Source organism: Schistocerca piceifrons, chromosome 2, assembly GCF_021461385.2.
Source record: "Schistocerca piceifrons isolate TAMUIC-IGC-003096 chromosome 2, iqSchPice1.1, whole genome shotgun sequence".
Lineage (NCBI taxonomy): Eukaryota > Metazoa > Arthropoda > Insecta > Orthoptera > Acrididae > Schistocerca > Schistocerca piceifrons.
The window spans coordinates 700,337,730-700,357,075 of NC_060139.1; the positions used below are offsets into that span (position 1 = coordinate 700,337,730).

General features: G+C 39.4%; 1 protein-coding gene across 1 annotated transcript in view; it reads left to right on the forward strand.

Moving 5' to 3' along the window:
* Nucleotides 1-657: 657 nt before the first annotated feature.
* The window catches only part of LOC124776742 (cyclin-D1-binding protein 1 homolog), a 100,085-nt gene continuing 81,396 nt past the window's right edge, over nt 658-19,346 (forward strand). The window contains exons 1-2 of the mRNA XM_047251866.1: nt 658-826; nt 17,089-17,151. Coding sequence (XP_047107822.1) covers nt 760-826; nt 17,089-17,151 — 130 coding nt within the window. The 5' untranslated portion in view covers nt 658-759. The remainder of the gene's footprint in view (nt 827-17,088; nt 17,152-19,346) is intronic.

The following is a 19,346-nucleotide window of genomic DNA, read 5'->3' on the forward strand; positions in this document are numbered from 1 at the left end:
AATAGTTTCCCACTTGCTTCTGTCTTGTAATAAATCAGCTTCAGACATTGGTGTTTGTTCGTTTTCATGCACATTCGTCGAAATTCCATCCAAATATAATTTCGCTGTTTCTCCTATACTTAAGCTCGTGATTTAAAATTTTGCACAAATTCATTTTTAGGATAGGTCTACATCCACAGCAAATTTCAGGAAAATTGAACCTGAAGGAGCGGGAAGGCTATGACCACTTGAGGTGAAATGACCCCTGTCCTTCTGTAGGCCTGTGTGTTTTCATGTACGTGTGCCGAGAGCAGCCAAAAGTGTGACTTTTTTTTTCTCTGCCTCGCTGATGCCGTGGAAAACGCACATGTTTTCATTAGTTATGCCTTCATACAAAACTCTTCCCACAAACATCGCAGAACGATACACATTTGATCCGTCAGTAAATAAACCACTTGAGCGAAAACAGGGTACACAGTCTGCCGCTTGTATTAGACAATTAATTTTTTTCATTGGCTGATAGTAACCGCTATCGTCATTGGCTAACTCCGATATCTAACGAATTTCTTTGGAATGGAATGTATTTTAGTTCGAGAAATATGCACTCGTAGCCGAATTACGTGTAACAAAGTTGGCGACATTGTTTCAACGTTTGGCTATCGACAACTTTTGTGAACCTTCAATTGTTCTGTTGTCAGTTGTGGGTTATCAACGAAGTTGAGATACAGGTTAAGTTGTGTTTATGTTTGGATTCAGTTTTTGACGCTGAATTCCACTGATATGGCCGAAGAAAATGTATTTCATAGTATATTGGAAGCGTTGGAGAATAATTTACGTGAAATAGAAAGTAAGTTTTACGCTATGTTGCGAGTAAATTATTGGGAACGTTCCTTGGAGTGCAGGGTTTCCTGTTACGCCAAAAATTAGCTGTTTTTACTGAGACAGGCTTTAACTGCACTATGCCTGCAGTGGTGGCTATGTTTCCTATTCACAGGGAAGGAATTAATACCTTTCACGCATGGATGGCTTGAAGTGCAGTAGGCACGTGTGTTACCATGATCTCTATGGAACAGCAGACTTTTTTTGTTATACGTTTAAGAAATGTAATAATTACTTGTAACCACACATTTGACACTTCGTGAATTTCGTGTATATTGTGTTCAGGCTTGTTTTGACACTAGGCCACAATAATAAACTTGATACTTCGCAAATCAAATTAAGCCAAGCCACTTGCTGTATTAAATCATTCTGTTGTTATCAGCCGTTACCTTTCCTCAAGTATCATATTGTACTTTATTGGCCTGTGAGAGATTTATGTGTGAAATATTCGCCCTTTCACAACTATTTTTATACGTTTTACGTATAGAATATGAAAGATTCTTTCTTTTCACATGTACATACATTACATTTACCCATATAGTTATCTAGATAACTTGCTATATTAACTGTAGCAATATCAACATATTTTCCATAACTTGTGCTACCAAAGGGGAGTCCATACATTATGCCCACCACAAACAAACCAAATTTCCTTAATTGTTAGTAATTTTCATTAATATGATACTAATTAAATAGGTGCTGATGCATAGGTAGGGTACAGAACATGAAAATATCCTTTATCACAATCGTAGCAATACCAATGCTTTTCCCTTAACGTGTATGATGGGAGGTGAACTTTATGACCATTACAAATAATAAAAGAAATATACATGTCATTCTCATTTGACTTCTATTTGTAACATACTTTATGAAGATATATAGATCTGTAAGAACCTGAAAATATGAATATGACATTTATTATGATCAAGAAGAACATAATAATTCCAATCCCAAAGAAAGCAGTTGTTGACAGATGTGAAATTCATCAAACTATCAGTTTAATAAACCACAGCTGCAAAATACTAACACGAATTCTGTACAGACGAATGGAAAAACTGGTAGAAGCCGACCTCTGGGAAGATCAGTTTGGATTCTGTAGAAATTTTGGAACACGTGAGGCAATACTGACCCTACGACTTATCTTAGAAAATAGAGTAAGGAAAGGCAAACCTACGTTTCTAGCATTTGTAGACTTAGAGAAAGCTTTTGACAATGTTGATTAGAATACTCTCTTTCAAATTCTGAAGGTGGCGGGGGTAAAATACAGGGAGCGAAAGGCTATTTACAATTTGTACAGAAACCAGATGGCAGTTATAAGAGTCGAGGGGCATGAAAGGGAAGCAGTGGTTGGGAAAGGAGTGAGACAGGGTTGTAGCCTATCCGCAATGTTATTCAATCTGTATATTGAGCCAGCAGTAAAGGAAACAAAAGGAAACATTCAGAGTAGGTATTAAAATCCATGGAGAAGAAATGAAAACTTTGAGGTTCGCTGATGACATTGTAATTCTGTCAGAGACAGCAAAGGGCCTGGAAGAGCTGCTGAACGGAATGGACAGTGTCTTGAAAGGAAGATATTAGATGAACATCAACAAAAGCAAAATGAGGATAATGGAATGTAGTCGAATTAAATCAGGAGATGCTGAGAGTATTAGATTAGGAAATGAGACACTTAAAGTAGTAAATGAGTTTTGCTATTTGGGGAGCAAAATAACTGATGATGGTTAAAGTAGAGAGGATATAAAATGTAGACTGGCAATGGGAAGGAAAGCGTTTCTGAAGAAGAGAAATTTGTTAACGTCGAGTATTGATTTAAGTGTCGGGAAATCGTTTCTGACAGTATTTGTATGGAGTGTAGCCATGTATGGAAGTGAAACATGGAGGATAAATAGTTTAGACAAGAAGAGAATAGAAGCTTTCAAAATGTGGCGCTACGGAAGAATGCTGAAGATTAGATGGGTAGATCGCATAACTAACTAGGAGGTATTGAATATAATTGGGGAGAAGAGGATCTTGTGGCACAACTTGACTAGAAGAAGGGATCAGTTGGTAAGGCATATTCTGAGGCATCAAGGGATAACCAATTTAGTATTGGAGGGCAGTGTGGAGGGTAAAAATCGTAAACGGTGACCAAGAGATGAATACACTAAACAGATTCAGAAGGATGTAGGTTGCAGTAGGTACTGGGAGATGAAGAAACTTTCACAGGATAGAGTAGCATGGAGAGCTGCATCAAACCAGTCTCTGAACTGAAGACAACAACAACAACAACAACATTTATTATGAAAAGTCACATTCGCTATTAAGACTTAAATTTGTAGGTAATGTTTTACTGAAAAATTAAAAACAGTTATGGAATGTTAGATAATAATCATTAAAAATAACAAATATCTTTCAAAAATTTAAAATAGACAACTAAATTACAATATCTTCAAAAGGTGGGCATAAAGTACCCCCCTTGATATTGCGAGGGTTAATTACTTAAGTAGTCAGCTGATAAATTTTAAGTTCACATACATCAAATTAACTTTCTTCAGCAGCTCTCAATATTTTATCCAGAATTTGAGCTTTGCTGTTACCTATGAGCTAGGACAGCAGCTTTCAGCAACACCGACAAATTGTTAGGTAGGTCACCAAGGATAGTGTTTAGACCAGACTGCAGCTATGTATTCATTATCTAGATTTAAGGCTATACTCCATGAATCACTGTGAAGTACAGTGCAGAGAGTGCATCCCATTGTACCCATTATTAAGACTTTTTCCCATTCAGTTTGTATGTGGAGCAGTGGAAGAATGATTGCTTAAATGGTTCATGCATAATGTAATTATTCGAATCTTGTCCTCATGATCTCTTTGGGGAGTGATGTAGAGGGTGGTGTAGTATATTCATAGTCATCATTTAAAACTGGTGTATGAAACTTTGTTAGTAGACTTCCTCAGTATAGTTCCCATTTGTCTTGAAGAGTCTGCCAGTACAGTTCTTCCATCTCTGTGACACTCCCTTGCAGGTCAGTCAAACCCATGACCATTCCTGTTGCTCTTATTTGTATACCTACAATATCCGCTGTTAGTCCTATTTGATACTGGTCCCACGCACTTCAGCAGTATTCTAGGATAGGTCAGACAAGTGAATTGTAAGCAGTCTCCTCTTTAGATTGACTGCATTCCCTTATTATTCTACCAATAAACCAAAGTCTGCTACCTGCTTTACACATGGGGGAGCCAGTGTGATCATTCCATTTCCAGTCTCTATGCCACCCAGGTATTTGTAGGAGTTGGCCAATTCCAGCTGTGGGATGTTGATTTTATAGCCCTAGGATCCTACATTTTTTTGTTTTGTGGAGTGCACAGTCTTACAATTCAGACCATTTAAAGCAGATTGTCAATCTTTGCACCACTTGGAAATCTTATCATAATCTGACTGAATATGTGTGCAGCTTTGTTGAGACCTTATGTAATTGTAGATAACTGCATCATCTTTGAGAAGTCAGATATTGTCATTAATATTGTCAGTAAGGTCATTAATATAAAATAAGAACAGCAAGGGTCCCAACACCCTTCCGAGAGGCACCTCTGAAGGTACTTCTACATCTGTCAGCGACTCTCCATGTGAGATAATATGCTGCGTCCTCCCTACGAAGAAATCCTCTGTCCAGCCACAAAATTCAGCCTGATGCCCCCATACAATAATGCTTTTGATGTTAAGCTTAGGTATTGTACTGAGTCAAATGCTTTTCAGAAAATGGGAAATACTTCATCTGCCCCAACAGCCTTGGTTTTTCAGGATGACACATGTGAATGTGTGACGTGGGTTTCACATGATCTATGTTTTTTAAATCCGTTGGATGGCCTGGAGGAGGTCATTCTGTTGGAGATACCTCACTGTGTTTGAGTCCAGAATCAAGATTTTACAACAACTGGATGTCTGAGGTATTAGGTGGTAGCTTTGTGGATCACTTCTGTTACCCTGCTTGTAGACAGATGTTACCTGTGCTCTCTTCCTACTTAAGGGCATAGCATTTTGTTTGAGGTATCTTATGATTTAACTGTTAACAGATGGGATAAACCAATTGTGAATTGGGTGTAGAATATGATTTGGAATGCTTTGAGCCCTGGGGCTGTGCTAAATTTTAATGATTTCAGCCGTTTCTCAATGCCACTGACACTAATAACTATTCCTCTCTCTCTCTCTCTCTCTCTCTCTCTCTCTCTTTTTTTTCCTTCCAGTGGCATGAGAATTAAGTTAGGGCAATACTTCTCGGTTTTCTTTTGTAAAGGAACATTTGAGGGAGACTTAACTTTGGGGCCACTAAGAGCCTTTATGTATGACCACAACTTCTGTTGGTTCTGTGAAAAATCTTTCAACAATATTCTATTCCATTGCAACTCTATAACTTAAACAAGTTGACAGATACAAGAAACGAAGTTGTTCTAAAAGTGAGGCATTAAATTAGCACAAATCTGGCAGAAAATCCAAAGAATGTTTGGTTGTGTATAAAGTGTACTAGTGACACAATACAATAAATAACATCACTATATGATAGGAACAGTAATGTTACCAGTGACAACACAACTAAATCAGAGTTACTAAACATGGTTTTCCAAAACTCTTTCACAAATGAAGGTGCCGTAAACATTTCTCATCAAGAACGGTTGCCAGTGTGAGTAATGAGGAAGTAGTGAAGTAACTCAAGTCACATAATAAAGTCAAGTCTTTGGTCCATATTGTATACTAATTAGGTTTCTTGTGGAATGTGGTGATGAAATAGTACCTCTTCCAATCATTTCACCTGGTCCTATTCAACCCAACAACCTGCCTTTGTCGATGTTGACCTTCACCTCAAAGATGGCTACACCTGTAACTCTGCCCATATGAAACCTATTAACCATCAGAAGTACCTCCACTTCAACAGCTGCCACCCGTTCCGTACTAAGAAGTCCCTTCTGTACAGCCTAGGCACCCGCGGTCATCGCATCTGCAGTGACTAGTGCTCCCTCTCGAAATATACTGAGGGGTTCACTGAGGCCCTTACAGACAGTAATTATCCTCCCAACTTTGTACAAAAGCAAATCTCCCGTGCCTTATCTTTCCGAGACACTACTGCATCAGACGGTACCTAGTGAATTTGTGCGTGCTAGTTCAGTTCATATTCAATATTTATTCAGTGGTAATAGTGGTACAGTTGTGCCTCTAAAACAAAACGATGTGATGAGTTGTTTTATGTGTTTTGTGGATGATGCTTTGTGCACAATGATAGCTGAACAGACGAACTTATCTACATTTATACTCCGCAAGCCACCCAACGGTGTGTGGCGGAGGGCACTTTACGTGCCACTGTCATTACCTCCCTTTCCTGTTCCAGTCGCGTATGGTTCGCGGGAAGAACGACTGTCTGAAAGCCTCCGTGCGCACTCTAATCTCTCTAATTTTACATTCGTGATCTCCTCGGGAGGTATAAGTAGGGGGAAGCAATATATTCGATACCTCATCCAGAAATGCACCCTCTCGAAACCTGGCGAGCAATCTACACCGCGATGCAGAGCGCCTCTCTTGCAGAGTCTGCCACTTGAGTTTATTAAACATCTCCGTAACGCTATCACGGTTACCAAATAACCCTGTGACGAAACGCGCCGCTCTTCTTTGGATCTTCTCTATCTCCTCCGTCAAACCGATCTGGAACGGATCCCAACAGTTGCAACATATGCAGAACAGTTCATAGCTTCTCATCCCAATTTAGCAGCACGCTCTAGGGTTCACAGTTGGCAGAATACTACACGCGACGAGGTAAAAACACTTATTGAAATGTTTGTACTTCAAGGAAATCTTCACAAACCAGACCACAAAATGTACTTTTCAAAGAGGGAATCAGTTGACACACCTTTCTTCAGGAAAGTGATTAGTGAAAAGCGGTTTCATCTTCTATTGAAATTCCTCCACTTTGCTGACAATACCTCATATGATCCACTAGGCACTATCAGCAGAAAACTATTCAAAATTCACCCCATTATGGAGCATCTGAGGCGTAAATTCAGATCAGTGTACATGCCAGAAAGGAACATCACCGTTGACGAATCGTTGTTGCTCTGGAAAGGACGACTTGGATGGAAGCAATATATTCCATCAAAGCGTAGCAGATTTGGCATCAAATTGTACGAACTCTGTGAAAGCAGTTTCAGGTATGTATGGGACTTTAATGTTTACACTGGAAAGGACACTAATTATGGTAGCCACTATCCAGACGAAAAAATAACCTCTCGAATTTTTTTGGAGCTTGCACACGATCTACTCAGGAAAGGCCACTGTATTTATCTCGACAACTTTTACACCAGTACAGATTTGGTGGACAAACTAACCAGCAATAACACCGATGTTGTCAGCACATTGCAGCAAGACAGGAAGGGGTTCCCTGACTTCGTAAAAAAGGAAAAACTGAAGAAAGGGGAGTACATAACAGGGTACAAAGGCAAGCAGATGGTAATGAAATGGAAAGACAAAAGAAACGTTGTTATGGTCAGCACCTTCCTTGACGATACACTTGTAAATGTAAACTCGAAGAAGGGAATCATTTAAAAGCCACAAGTTGTCGTTGACTACAACAAGAATATGGGGGGGGGGGGGGGGGCGTGGATAGGTGCAATTCTCAGTTACAAAGCTACCAGATGGCCAGAAGCAAGCTGAAAAAATACTGTTAGAAGCTTTTCCGCCACTTGTTGGACATTGCATGCTACAATGCATACATTCTGCACAAGAAGCATGGTGGCGAACAAAGTAGAATGAGCTTCCTGATTAGTCTTGGTGAACAGTTGACCATATCTTCACCACATCAAAGGACATCAGTAGGACACCCACCTTGAACACCAAAAGCAACATGCTTTACAGCCAGGCATTTTCCAGACCTTCTGCCACCCACAACGAAGAAAAGACCAACAATGAGGTGTGTGGTGTGTACGAGAAAAGGCCTTCGCAAAGAGACTTCATACTGGTGCGCAGAATGCGAAGTTTCCTTGTGTGCAGCACCTTGTTTTAAAATGTTTCACACTGAAAACTATATGTAATATTGTGAAAATACAGTTTTGTTAACTTCTGCAATATATTTTATTCATTTCCACCAAATATCAATTTAAATTCAACAATTAAAATGCAAAGGAAAACGTGAGAACAACGTGCAGCACCACCGCAAACGAACGCGCTGTCGTATATTACCCACTGTGGAAGAGGCGCGTGCGCAAACTACCCACTTAACAGGTTAATCACAAAACATTTTGATGGTGCACACCTACGGTAGGGAGAAGAGACCATAAAAAAAGACAAGTCAGCACTCATACAGGAAAATTTAGCTGTTAATGTTTTCCGCATGCTATTCGAAAGTGGGATGATCAGGAGCTAGTTTAAAAGTGGTTCTGTGAAGCCCCTACCATACACTTGAGTGTGATCTGTAAGGTAATCATGGAGCTGTGGTTGTAGAAATGGGCAACTGTTAATGAATATAAACTATATTAAACACTGTATTCTTCTCTCAGATGAAAAAAAAAAAAAACCAGTCCAGTAAATACATTCAGCAGAGAAAATGAGGTACATTTTCCTGGCCCTCCATACATTCTCTAAATTTATTAGTAATTTGCTGAACTGTTGTACTAAACCATCTTTTACATCACAAGCATTAACAAAAAATATAATAAAACATCAATTCAGGTGCTTTACAACACAACACCAACACAGTGAACTGAAACAATGCAACATATTTACACGCACTGCACCTGAAAGTACTGAGAAACAAAGGTGTAATGCTGAGTCAGCTGACTAGTCTGCCGAGCACTTATCTAACTTACAGGTGCCAACCATATGCTTTGATTCACATGAATCTGGGTGAAATGGAGTGGACATCAGGTTGGTATTACCAATGTGAGCACAGGCATGTGAAACAATACCTAAGTGAACTGTGGCCATTATCTGAGACAACTGTTTGAAAGCAACCCTTCAATCACAAAAACCTGGATGAGCACCCACAACATAGCCTCTGCTATGGTTTACCGCATGACACATGGATGATTAGACAACATGTCATCCACCAACCACCACAAGGAACAGAAGGGGCTTGCAGAGTCAATGGGTATGTGGGCCCGTGGCTGGTTCAGTGTAGGCCATGGAGCAAAGTGGTAGTGCTACCACCTGCCCATTGCACTGTTGGCACTCACGAATGACCTTCTCAATTGCTAGGCAGTAGACAAAACACTGAGTGAGGATCCTCATGTGGTTCTTGCCCCAGTGGCTACAGTGTGGGACAGAAAGGATATGAGCCTGCAGAACCAGAGGGACAACAAAGGCGGGGGTCCTCAGAATCAATACTAAGGAGATGTGTGCCGTTGACTATTGCCAGCTGATGACTAAGGAGGACATAATTACGGAGCAGTTGAGCGGGCCAACCACTGTGCACAAAATGAACCATCTTACAGATCATAGGATCTTGCAGTGGCCTGTATTGTGTGGTGAGACATTACTGAAAATGATCCATTGCTAGCTGCAAGTGATCATCAATCTGAAAACAGACAACTTCTGCTTTGTCAAAGGCCAAATCGGGTCCCATGGGCAAGTGTGACAACGTGACCGCATTTTCATGTTGTGCTGTTGATTTATAGTGTGTTTCATAGTGATATACACACACACACACACACACACACACACACACACACACACACACACACACACACACACACACAAATGCTGGAGTTGTATGATCCAGTCAGGAAGTTGCGAATGGCGGAAGCTTCTGTATGTGATAGGATGTTCAGAACTGTCAGCATTTCTGTGAGCCAATATTGCCCCTGTATAACGGATAGCTGATGTCCATAACATTGGGGTGAAATTGTGAATAATGATTGACTTTACCCAGAAATGATTGGAGTGACTTCAGATTCCACAATTTGAGTATGTTGTCAATAGCCACCACATAGTGTTCTGTAGTTTTGATGAGGTCCTTGAAAGAAAGTGGCTCAGATATTTAATTTCCATCTGAAAAATCTTCAGCTTTCACATATTGCACCTAAGGCTCACTTCTAGCAGTTTAGTGAACAGATTACAAAGGTTAATGAGATGTTACTGCTGTGAGGAACCCATGATGATAACAATGTCATCAAGATAGTATCTGTAGCATGAAACACCCTGCATTGTGTTAACTATTTAAAAAATCCCTGGAAAATGGTAGGGGTGCTGAATGACAGGTGTGTGCAATGGTATAAGCAGAAGGGACTGTAATCTTTTGAGAAGTGGAATCGAGACAAAGCTGGAAGTATGCTTCTGCCAAGTTAATTGTCAAAAAAACACTCCCTGACTCCCATTTTCAAGGGTATTTATGTAGGGGTGGAATAGGGTAGCAATGTACTATTGGTTGGGCGTTAATGGCGGACTTAAAATAAAAGTGTGGAAATCCTACACAAAAGAAACAGCCCCCCCCCCCCCCCCCACACACACACACACACACACACACACACACACACACACATGTCCTGTAGGTTTGCAAATGACAACCAGAGGTGTAGCGCACCGGTTAGAATGAGCGTGTTCAGCGATGCCCAGGCCATGCAACTGTCCAATTTGTCCTTAATAGCTGGTCACGGAGCAAACGAGAAAGGCCAAGTATGGCAAAACTTAGGAATGGCCTTAAGCTTAAGGGTGATGTGAGCCTCATAGTCTTTTGCATCACCTATTTCGGGTGAAGACAGTGACCAACTTGTGGCAGAGCTCATCCAGTGCCTGGAACAGGATGGAGTTGGAGGCATTGAGACAAAAAATAGTTTGTGACAGATGCACTGTCGCTGGCCAAAAATGTGATTGTCCATGTGAGATGTACTAATCTGTTGCTGAATGGGCAGAATGTTGTAGATCTTACAGGGAACACAGAGCTCTGGGCTGTGCACCAGTGTTACACTATGCATGTCTAAACTCCATGTTCGTATCTGAAGATCAGTGTTATGAGCTACTATGGCAGATAGCTGCCACGTCGCCATGTTTTTGACACATGACTCTCAATGTCTGCCAGTGCAGGCAGTGACTATGAGTGTGTGCACAGAAAGAACCAGGACACGAGGAGAACTGTTGTCAGAAAGTGCTAACATCCTGCCCTGAACATTGCAAACGAAATGAGCATGCCAAGGTTGTCAGCGGAACTGAACACACTGATGCTGCATCAGTTATGTTGTCAGACTGTTCAGTTGCAGCCTGTGACAATTCAAATGCCTGAGCAATAGCAAGAACCTCCTTGACTAGGATCTTCCAAACACATCATCTCAAGACACACCTCTCAGTCCGGAGCAGAGTGGATGACTGTGACATGTATCTGAGTGTCGCCATAGAACTGTTTGTAATGAGCACAAATAAATTTGCACGTCCTATTTAAACCATGGAGGTTGTCTACCCCTGCCTGATAGGACTGGCTCGGTTTATTTTACATTGGTGAAGCTCCATATGCGAAGCAACAGCCTGGATTGGCTTAAGGTAATAAGCCCTGAGAAACTGATAATTTCAGAATACAACAGTGCTGGGTCCTTAAATGGAGCAAATTTTTAAAGTGAATGAAATGTTTTGGGTTGAATCCAAGATAAAAAAAAAGAGAAATTTTTGCCACTACCTGAAAGGCTGTGAAATGTTCCTGCAAATATTGTGCATATGAGTCTCAATCTTCCTTTGTTCATAGAATGGTGCATAAGATGGGAGAGTGGTAGGGCCTGTAGAGAGCAGTTGCAGGAGGCCTGTTGCACCCTTGTAACCAAGTGGTGAAGCAAATCTTTAACTGCTGCTGCTGCTATTATTGTTGCTGTTCAGACTTATGTTCACACAGAGTAAGCTGCAACTGCTGGTGTAACAACTGAGTCCTTGTCATATCCATCATTCTTGCAGATGACATGTGGAAATTAAAATTCCCTCATCACCAAAAACTGTAGTATCTACATTCCCTTACGTACAAGATCATCCCACAAGAATTACAACGGCAGCGAACAGAGCACCAGAATTACACAAGCATGTGAGAACATTAACAGGATAATAGTTGCCCACATCAAGTGCAATAACATGCAATGTTTGTCATACAAAATTACATAACTGTCCTAGTTTGTAAGCGGAGCCTTCCCTGAGCACAGCTGAAGCAGGAGGCTTTGGGCAGCTGAGACCACATGGCCAGCAGTGGTGCTGACTGCAAGCAAAGCAGGTGCCCTTATTTCATCTTCTCACCAGTGGTGCTGAATAAGAATCTGCCATCATGGTGGCAGCATACATGGGCATGCTGCCACAGGAAGACTTTGAGGATATATTGTCTTTTTGTTGGAAGAGCTGCTATCCAATGTGTATATTGCACTTCAGCATATTAAACATTAAATACATAGTGTGATGGCTGCACGAGTCCTGTTCATATGTATAATAAATAAAGAAAAAAAGACTTTGAAAAAAGTTTGTGTGAAGTGGGATATTTTGAAGTCTCTAAGAAGGCAGTCATATTAAGTTACTGGCATGTTCTTTAACAGATGTGGCGTCCACATGAATCCAATCCACCTCATAATCAGACAGCGAAGTGACATACTCAATGTTTGCATTAGACAGTCCCACATGTTATCAATGTGGAAGAATTCAAATGGAGAGACGTGAGTTTGAGCACGTTAGAACTTGAAGAGCAAAGACCTTTGCATCCCTCTTCTTTTTATTCAAAAAATGCAGATACACATTTCCTCTTCCTGGTGTTCAAGGAAGCACTTTTTTAAGTTGCTTATAATATTTTTCTATTTACTAAGGTCCTTCGAGGAAAAAAAAAAAAATTTGCAATCAGATTCAGTTTATGTGCCCAGCACTGAACATCACTTAAATTAAGAGATCGCTTATGATTGTTTTCAAAAAGACGTAATGTTTGTTTATCTACCTAGTGCAGTCACAACTGCTTTCGTATTATCACACTTTGTGTTGTATTTTGGAAGAGCCTCCAAAGTCCATTCCGTTGAATTAGCTGTCTCTGTGTGTACTCGTAAAAAAAGTTTCTACTCGTGCTACAGTTCAGTGAAAACACAATGGCCTCTTCCATCAGAGGTCGTATCAGCTGATATAATGTCTTCCCTGCTAGGTGCTTTGTAATTTTTCCATCGTCGTCGTATCGAAGGCGTGATGGTCTTCCTAATAGTTCTTAAATGTAGGATGTTACCAGCACCTAAAAACAGATGACTTGTCTATTACTTATCTTATTTTTTTTAAATAATTTGAAACATTATTAATATTAAGGTGTAACACTGTGAATGCCAAATTATATTCGAACTTTTTAACAAAATGCTGCTTACTGTCAATGAATTTGTTCATGTGCTGTTGAAAATATTAATTTTCCAATTTGTGGAGTGGAATGTTGGGCTTGAAAAATGTTTCAGTGTGCAGTTTTTGGACCAGATATTCAGTCACTTTTTTAATTTTTCACAGCTTTTAAGCTGCTGCTAATTGAAGAGTGCTGCCTTATTGTCAAACTGAGCTACTTCAGTTTGTTGCTGATAAGCTTTTCACTCTGCACTTATGTCTATACACTCCCATGAAATTCTGCTATTGCAATATTTAAAAAAAAAAAAAAAAAAAAAAAAGAGAGAGAGAGAGAGAGAACCACTCTGATTTGTTGAAAGCATAAAAACCTTCAGTTTAAAATTACCATGCCTGTGTGTCAGCAGTCATTGCAGGCTTCAGCATTTTCAGTCATGACTTACTTTAGCACACATTTGTCTCCAAATTTAGACTATAACTTAAGCAATAAACTTGAGATTCTTTAATATTTAAAGAGTCAAACTCCCATTTATAAAAATATCTTCAGATGTCTGATTACTTTATAATTGAATTTGTGTGTTTAGTATTTGATATAAGGATGTAAATGAAGAAAAAAAAAGGTTTAGCAAATGTTTGAAATTATGTTTATAGTTTGTTGTAAGTTACTAAGTGCTATCATCATCAAACAGTGGAAAAATGTAGTCTGCGTAGTTTGTGCTGTGTTTTCAGCAAAAGCTAGTTTTTCACGCAGATCAATGTTTATGACGTCGTATCTTGCAAACTGTGCCGTACAATATATAATTGTGCAAGTCCATTTGGTGGTATACATGGATACTGCCTTCAAATGTTTTGGAATAGAGTTAATAGCAAATAAGTAATAAATTTAAATGCCAAACCAGATGCTGAACTTTCAGTGCATGAACAGTGAAAATGTAGTTACTGTAAACTTTTTTTCCTTTCATCATTTTTCGAGGTTGACAGTGAGAAATAGTTTTGTAGAGGTCTGAAGTAACGTATAAAATTTATTGGAAGTCGCTAAACGCTCTCATTCTCAAGTAGTGAGTGTGTAGAATCTGGGCAATTGGCATGCTGTGGTTTACTCTGTCTCAAGACATACACACAGTTTGTAACTATAATAATAATCTTATTGTGTTAAACCTCTAACATAATATTGTACTGTTAATGAGTAGATTATGACAGCATTTTAAACTTTTAAATTCAGTTAATAACTATACGAAATACTGGGAATCAAAGTTTTCTAGTCCCTGGAAGCCTGAATTGTTTCATCAAATTGAAGTTTAAATTTAAATCGTGTAACGTATGAGGTCTGTTCAAAAAATTCTGAAGCATTTGTAATTTTGCGCCAGTGGTGTGTGGGAGCAAAATGTGGTTGGAATCGCTGCACATGCCTGTTTTTAATGTGTAACCACCGAAAGTTTTATTATTGTATGTCTGTTAGTTATTGTTCAGTACTGTATTGAGTAGAATGTTTTGTCGCACAGTTTGCGATTTTCGAGATGGCAGGTTAGAGTAGCAATGTGTCTGCATCAAACTTTGCATGAAACTCGAGAAAACCTTTACAGAGACACCAAATGAAGCAGGAAGCCTATGATGATAAGTACTGAAGCCGTACTCAAGTGTTATGAATGATTCACATGGGCAAATGGAAGTTAAACATGAGCCTTGTTCAGGATGCCCTTTGATGTCTACTGATGATGATCATGTCAGGAATGGCAACAAAATTATGCATGCCAATTGAAGACTGACTGTCTGAGGGATTGCAGAAGAATGTGACATTTCAGTTGGATCTTGTCATGAAATCCTGACACAACATCTTGGAATGCATCGTGTTGCCGCCAAGTTTGTCCCTTCGACCCACAGCTCATGAGTCAAGGCCAGAAAGACCTTTCGCCTCGTAGCCTGTGTAGGGATTTTGGATTGCGCGAATGAGTACAGATGTTCCTTAAGACAAACATAACTGTTGAGGAGATGTAGGTCTACGATTATGATAATGAGATCAAGGTTCAATCTTCACAATAGGTTGGGGAAAGGTTCTGCAAGGCCAAAAGAAGCTCATCAGGTCAGGTCAAAACTTTGTTGATTAGTTTTCTTTGACTTTGAATGATTAGTTCACCATGAATTCATGCTACAGAGACAAATTGTTAATCAATGGCACTATCAGGATGTATTGTGATGCCTGCAAGAAAATGTTAGAAGGAAATGGCTTGAAATGTGGTGAGACAACTCATGGCTTTTCTATCGTGAGAACACACCCGAATGTGCATCCCTGTTGGTGCTTTAGTATTGCGCAAAAAATGAAATGACTATGCTGCCTCATCCTCCGTTTTCTCCAGAGTTGGCCCCTCTGGACTTTTTTTAAATTTTGTTTTATTTCCAAGGCTGAAAATTCGTTGAAAGCATGAAGATTTGCAATGATAGATGAGATAAAAGAAAATTCGCAGATGGTGCTTCGCACGATCCAAAAAGAAGTGCACCAAGACTGCTTCTGAATGTGGAAACTGTTGGGAGCAGTGTATCAATTGTGGGAGAGCGTATTTCGAAGGAGATCATGCATATTAAGTAAAAGGTAAGCGTAGAAAAATTTTGTAGACAAAATTTCAGAATTTTTTGAACGTACCTAATACACTGGTGTCCATAACTTAAGCACAAAAGTAACATTTGGATGATGTGTCACTGCCAAATAACATTGCTGGATTAAACTTCGACCATATGTAGAAAGAACTGCTACATTATAGTACAGAAGATACTTGAAAGACATACATGATGAGACAAACAGAAATGACACTTTTATTCAAATGAAATAATCACACTGAAGTCACTGCACTTTGTGGTTGTCCCCTTGGCATTACAAAATGAGGGACATGAGTCCTTAATAGGGCATGTGATCACCATGGATGGTAGTTTATGCTCTGCAATGTGCTTCCGTGCTGGCTGCGGGGTTGGTGACAAGTTGACAAGTGCTGGATGGTCATTGATGCAAGTGGAAGTGCTGCAATATGTCTCCCCAACATGTCCCACACATGCTCGATTGGATTTAAGTCAGGGTAACGGGCAGGCCAGCCCATTCGCTGAATATCCACTGAATGTAAGAGCTCCACTACCAGCACAGTTTGATGTGGCTACACCTTTTCATCCATAAAAATGAAATGAGGGCCTGAAAAGATGCACATGCGGAAGGATTACAGCATCACTATAATGTTGACTGGTGAGTGTACCATTGTCAAAGATTGGGAAACATTACACCCATGCAGCATTATGCCTCCACACACCTTAGCACTGCGACCAACAAAATGGTCATGTTCAACAGCGTTCCTTTGTGCGTTACGTGTTCCCACCACTCGTCATTCGAAGGTATGTAATACACCCAGGAACATTGCTTAACATGATCGTTTTGTAATGATGTGGGGAAGCATAATGTTGCATGGGTATACTGACCTAATATTTGAACATGGTACACCCAACAGTCAATGTTATTTTGACACTGTACTCCTTCCCAGTTTGTGTCTTTTTCAAGAGTGAATTCGGCCTTTACTTCATTGACAATCGGTGACTGCATTGAACTACACAGGTGGAGCAACTCTTGGAACAAGAAGATATTCAACAAATGGCCTGGCCTACCTGTTCTCCCAACTTAATACATCGAGCGTGTGTGGGATGCGTGGGGAGACATATTGCAGCCTGTCCATATGCACCAATGACCATCCGGCAGTTGACAACCACACGGGTGGAGGAATGGAACACGCTACCACAAGAACTCCTTACTGAACTTGTGACCAACGCTTTCGTCCTCAATATTGTTTAATCCCTAAGGTGGTAGCAAGCGGCCGTAAAACATCACTGGTCTTATTTCGCAGTGGGTGTATGTTATCGCTTAAGTGTAATTTTCCTGTCTGTAGTGATTCATTACATCTTTTAATATAACAACCTTTTTTTAGGTGGTGACTCAAAACAAAACGAAACGGAGATATTTTCTTTAGATGGATTTTGGCTTGCTTTTTGTAAGTATTATAGCTTTGTAAGTAATATTAAAAATTTTGTTTGGGCTATATAACATGGAATACACATAATTCACTAAGTATAGAATTCTTGTAGAAAGCAGTAATGTAATTTCTGTTATTTAACAAATACTTGCCATAACTGTCTTACTGCAGCAAATAGAAATTGTTACATAATTGATGTAATTTAGTAGTCCTTTTAAATAAGGTATTGTTTTCTAAATTTATTTCACATTTGTGTTATTAGGCACCCACAGCAGAGGGAGGGGGTCAGAAGAGGCACTTTTGGTCTCCCCCCTCCCCCCGCCCACTCCCGGGAAGCTGTAGTGCAGAGTTTTTATTCATTACTGTACAGAATTCTCATAAACTTCTAGAAATGAGTTGATAACCATCAGTTCTGTGGGATAGACAGTAAGACCACGATAATCCAGCACCTAATAATCTGGCAGACCTGATAGTTTGACACACATAAGAAATTATCCCTTACTTTTCGCTCTGTGGAGTTTGCAGTACAATTGGACTCCTTCAAGAAACAACAGAACAATTTGGCTTAATGCCTTGTCAGTAACCATCGTTTGCCTCACTGAGTAATTATATTCTCACAAAGATAAGCCAGTTGCATTGTTAGGCCTGGAGAGAACGTGACATTAACTAGTCAAGGAGATGAGATGGAAATTAGCGTAAATGAAGATAAGTTGACAGTTGATTGCTCTAAAATTGTAAAAGTGATAAATTCTTCATCCACTCTTGATCTGAGTGAGTTTGCACCAGAAGGTGTTGACAAATGGATCGAAGTTGGCAGAAATTTAGCTATCAAAGAAGAGCTGATGGACGATGTGATATTACAAAATATTTTCAACCCACATGAGGCACCAGAAACTGAGAGTGATGAAGAAGAAATGCCTGCAACTCACATCTCTTGAGCTGAGGCTTCAGAAGCCTTAAATACGTTTGTGAAATTTTCTGAGAATAGCCTACAATGCAGTGCTTCTGAAACTCTGAATTTGAGCATAATTCAAACCAAGGAGCAAGTTGGCATTTCTGCAATGTTCCAGAAGGCATGGAAGAAAATTTCAGCTGAGCCTCCAGTGTACATACCAAGCTGCTGTATTCCACACCCCTGACAATGTCAGATATCTGTGCTATTCCTAAAGACAGTGATTCCAATTAAATGACACCAAACTTTTGGTAACAGGTTTTATTAATTAGCTTGTTCTTGATCTTTCCAAATCTATGGTGCTTACAGTATTTTATTTCGTAAATGAGGTACAAAAATTATATATGGATATTGAATGTTTCTAAAACATTGTGCGCCTAAATGATTTAACTGTTGTGATATTTGACTTTTAGTTCAGTTTTGTTTTTACAGAAAAGTAATACATAAGTCTACTTTTAATTTTTTATGCTATAATCCCTCCTGTTGTGTTTAATTAATAAAATTTATTTATTTTTGTGCATTAAAACTCTAGGTTTGCTTATATCCCATTTTTAAACCAGGTTTTTAAAAATACCATAATAATCCAGCATATTCAATAATTTGGCATAGACAGATCCCTGAGCATGCAATATTATCAAGGTTGTACTGTAGTATGGTATGTATTTTATGTCCCTTATAGAATATCGTTAATGTCATGCCTTGAAACTGATGAATTGATTTATGTCAAAAATTGTGATTATAGAATAACACCCCTACCCACTCCCACCCCACTCATCATGCCTCTGCTAGATTTCTGGGGGCACCAAAGATTTAGATTGTAAGGTTTATTCAGACCTGGAAATATTTTCTTTGCAGTATATATGATTTACCAAGGTACAAGCATATTTCTTTGGTAAAAAAAGTAGCTTATGAACTGCAGCAGTTAAATGTTACATTTTCTTGCACAAAAATTTTATACCTGCACTACATGTAAATTGTTACAGTGTACATGAAAAATAACACTTATCGTTTCTGGTATCACTTTAAGTATTACTTTCACTGTATAATAATGGAAAAGGAACAGATAATTTCAAAATTTTGAGATAATTTTTCTGTTGCACAGGAAGAGGTAGGGCAGTTGTTAACTGCAGTGAACAGCAGCCATGTTAGAATGAGATCAGATGACTAAATTATGGTATACTTACACTTCAGCAAGATAATCAGGGTCGGTACAAATATGATAACTTCAGTCTTGGTACCCCCAACAGGCAGTAGTTTCAGT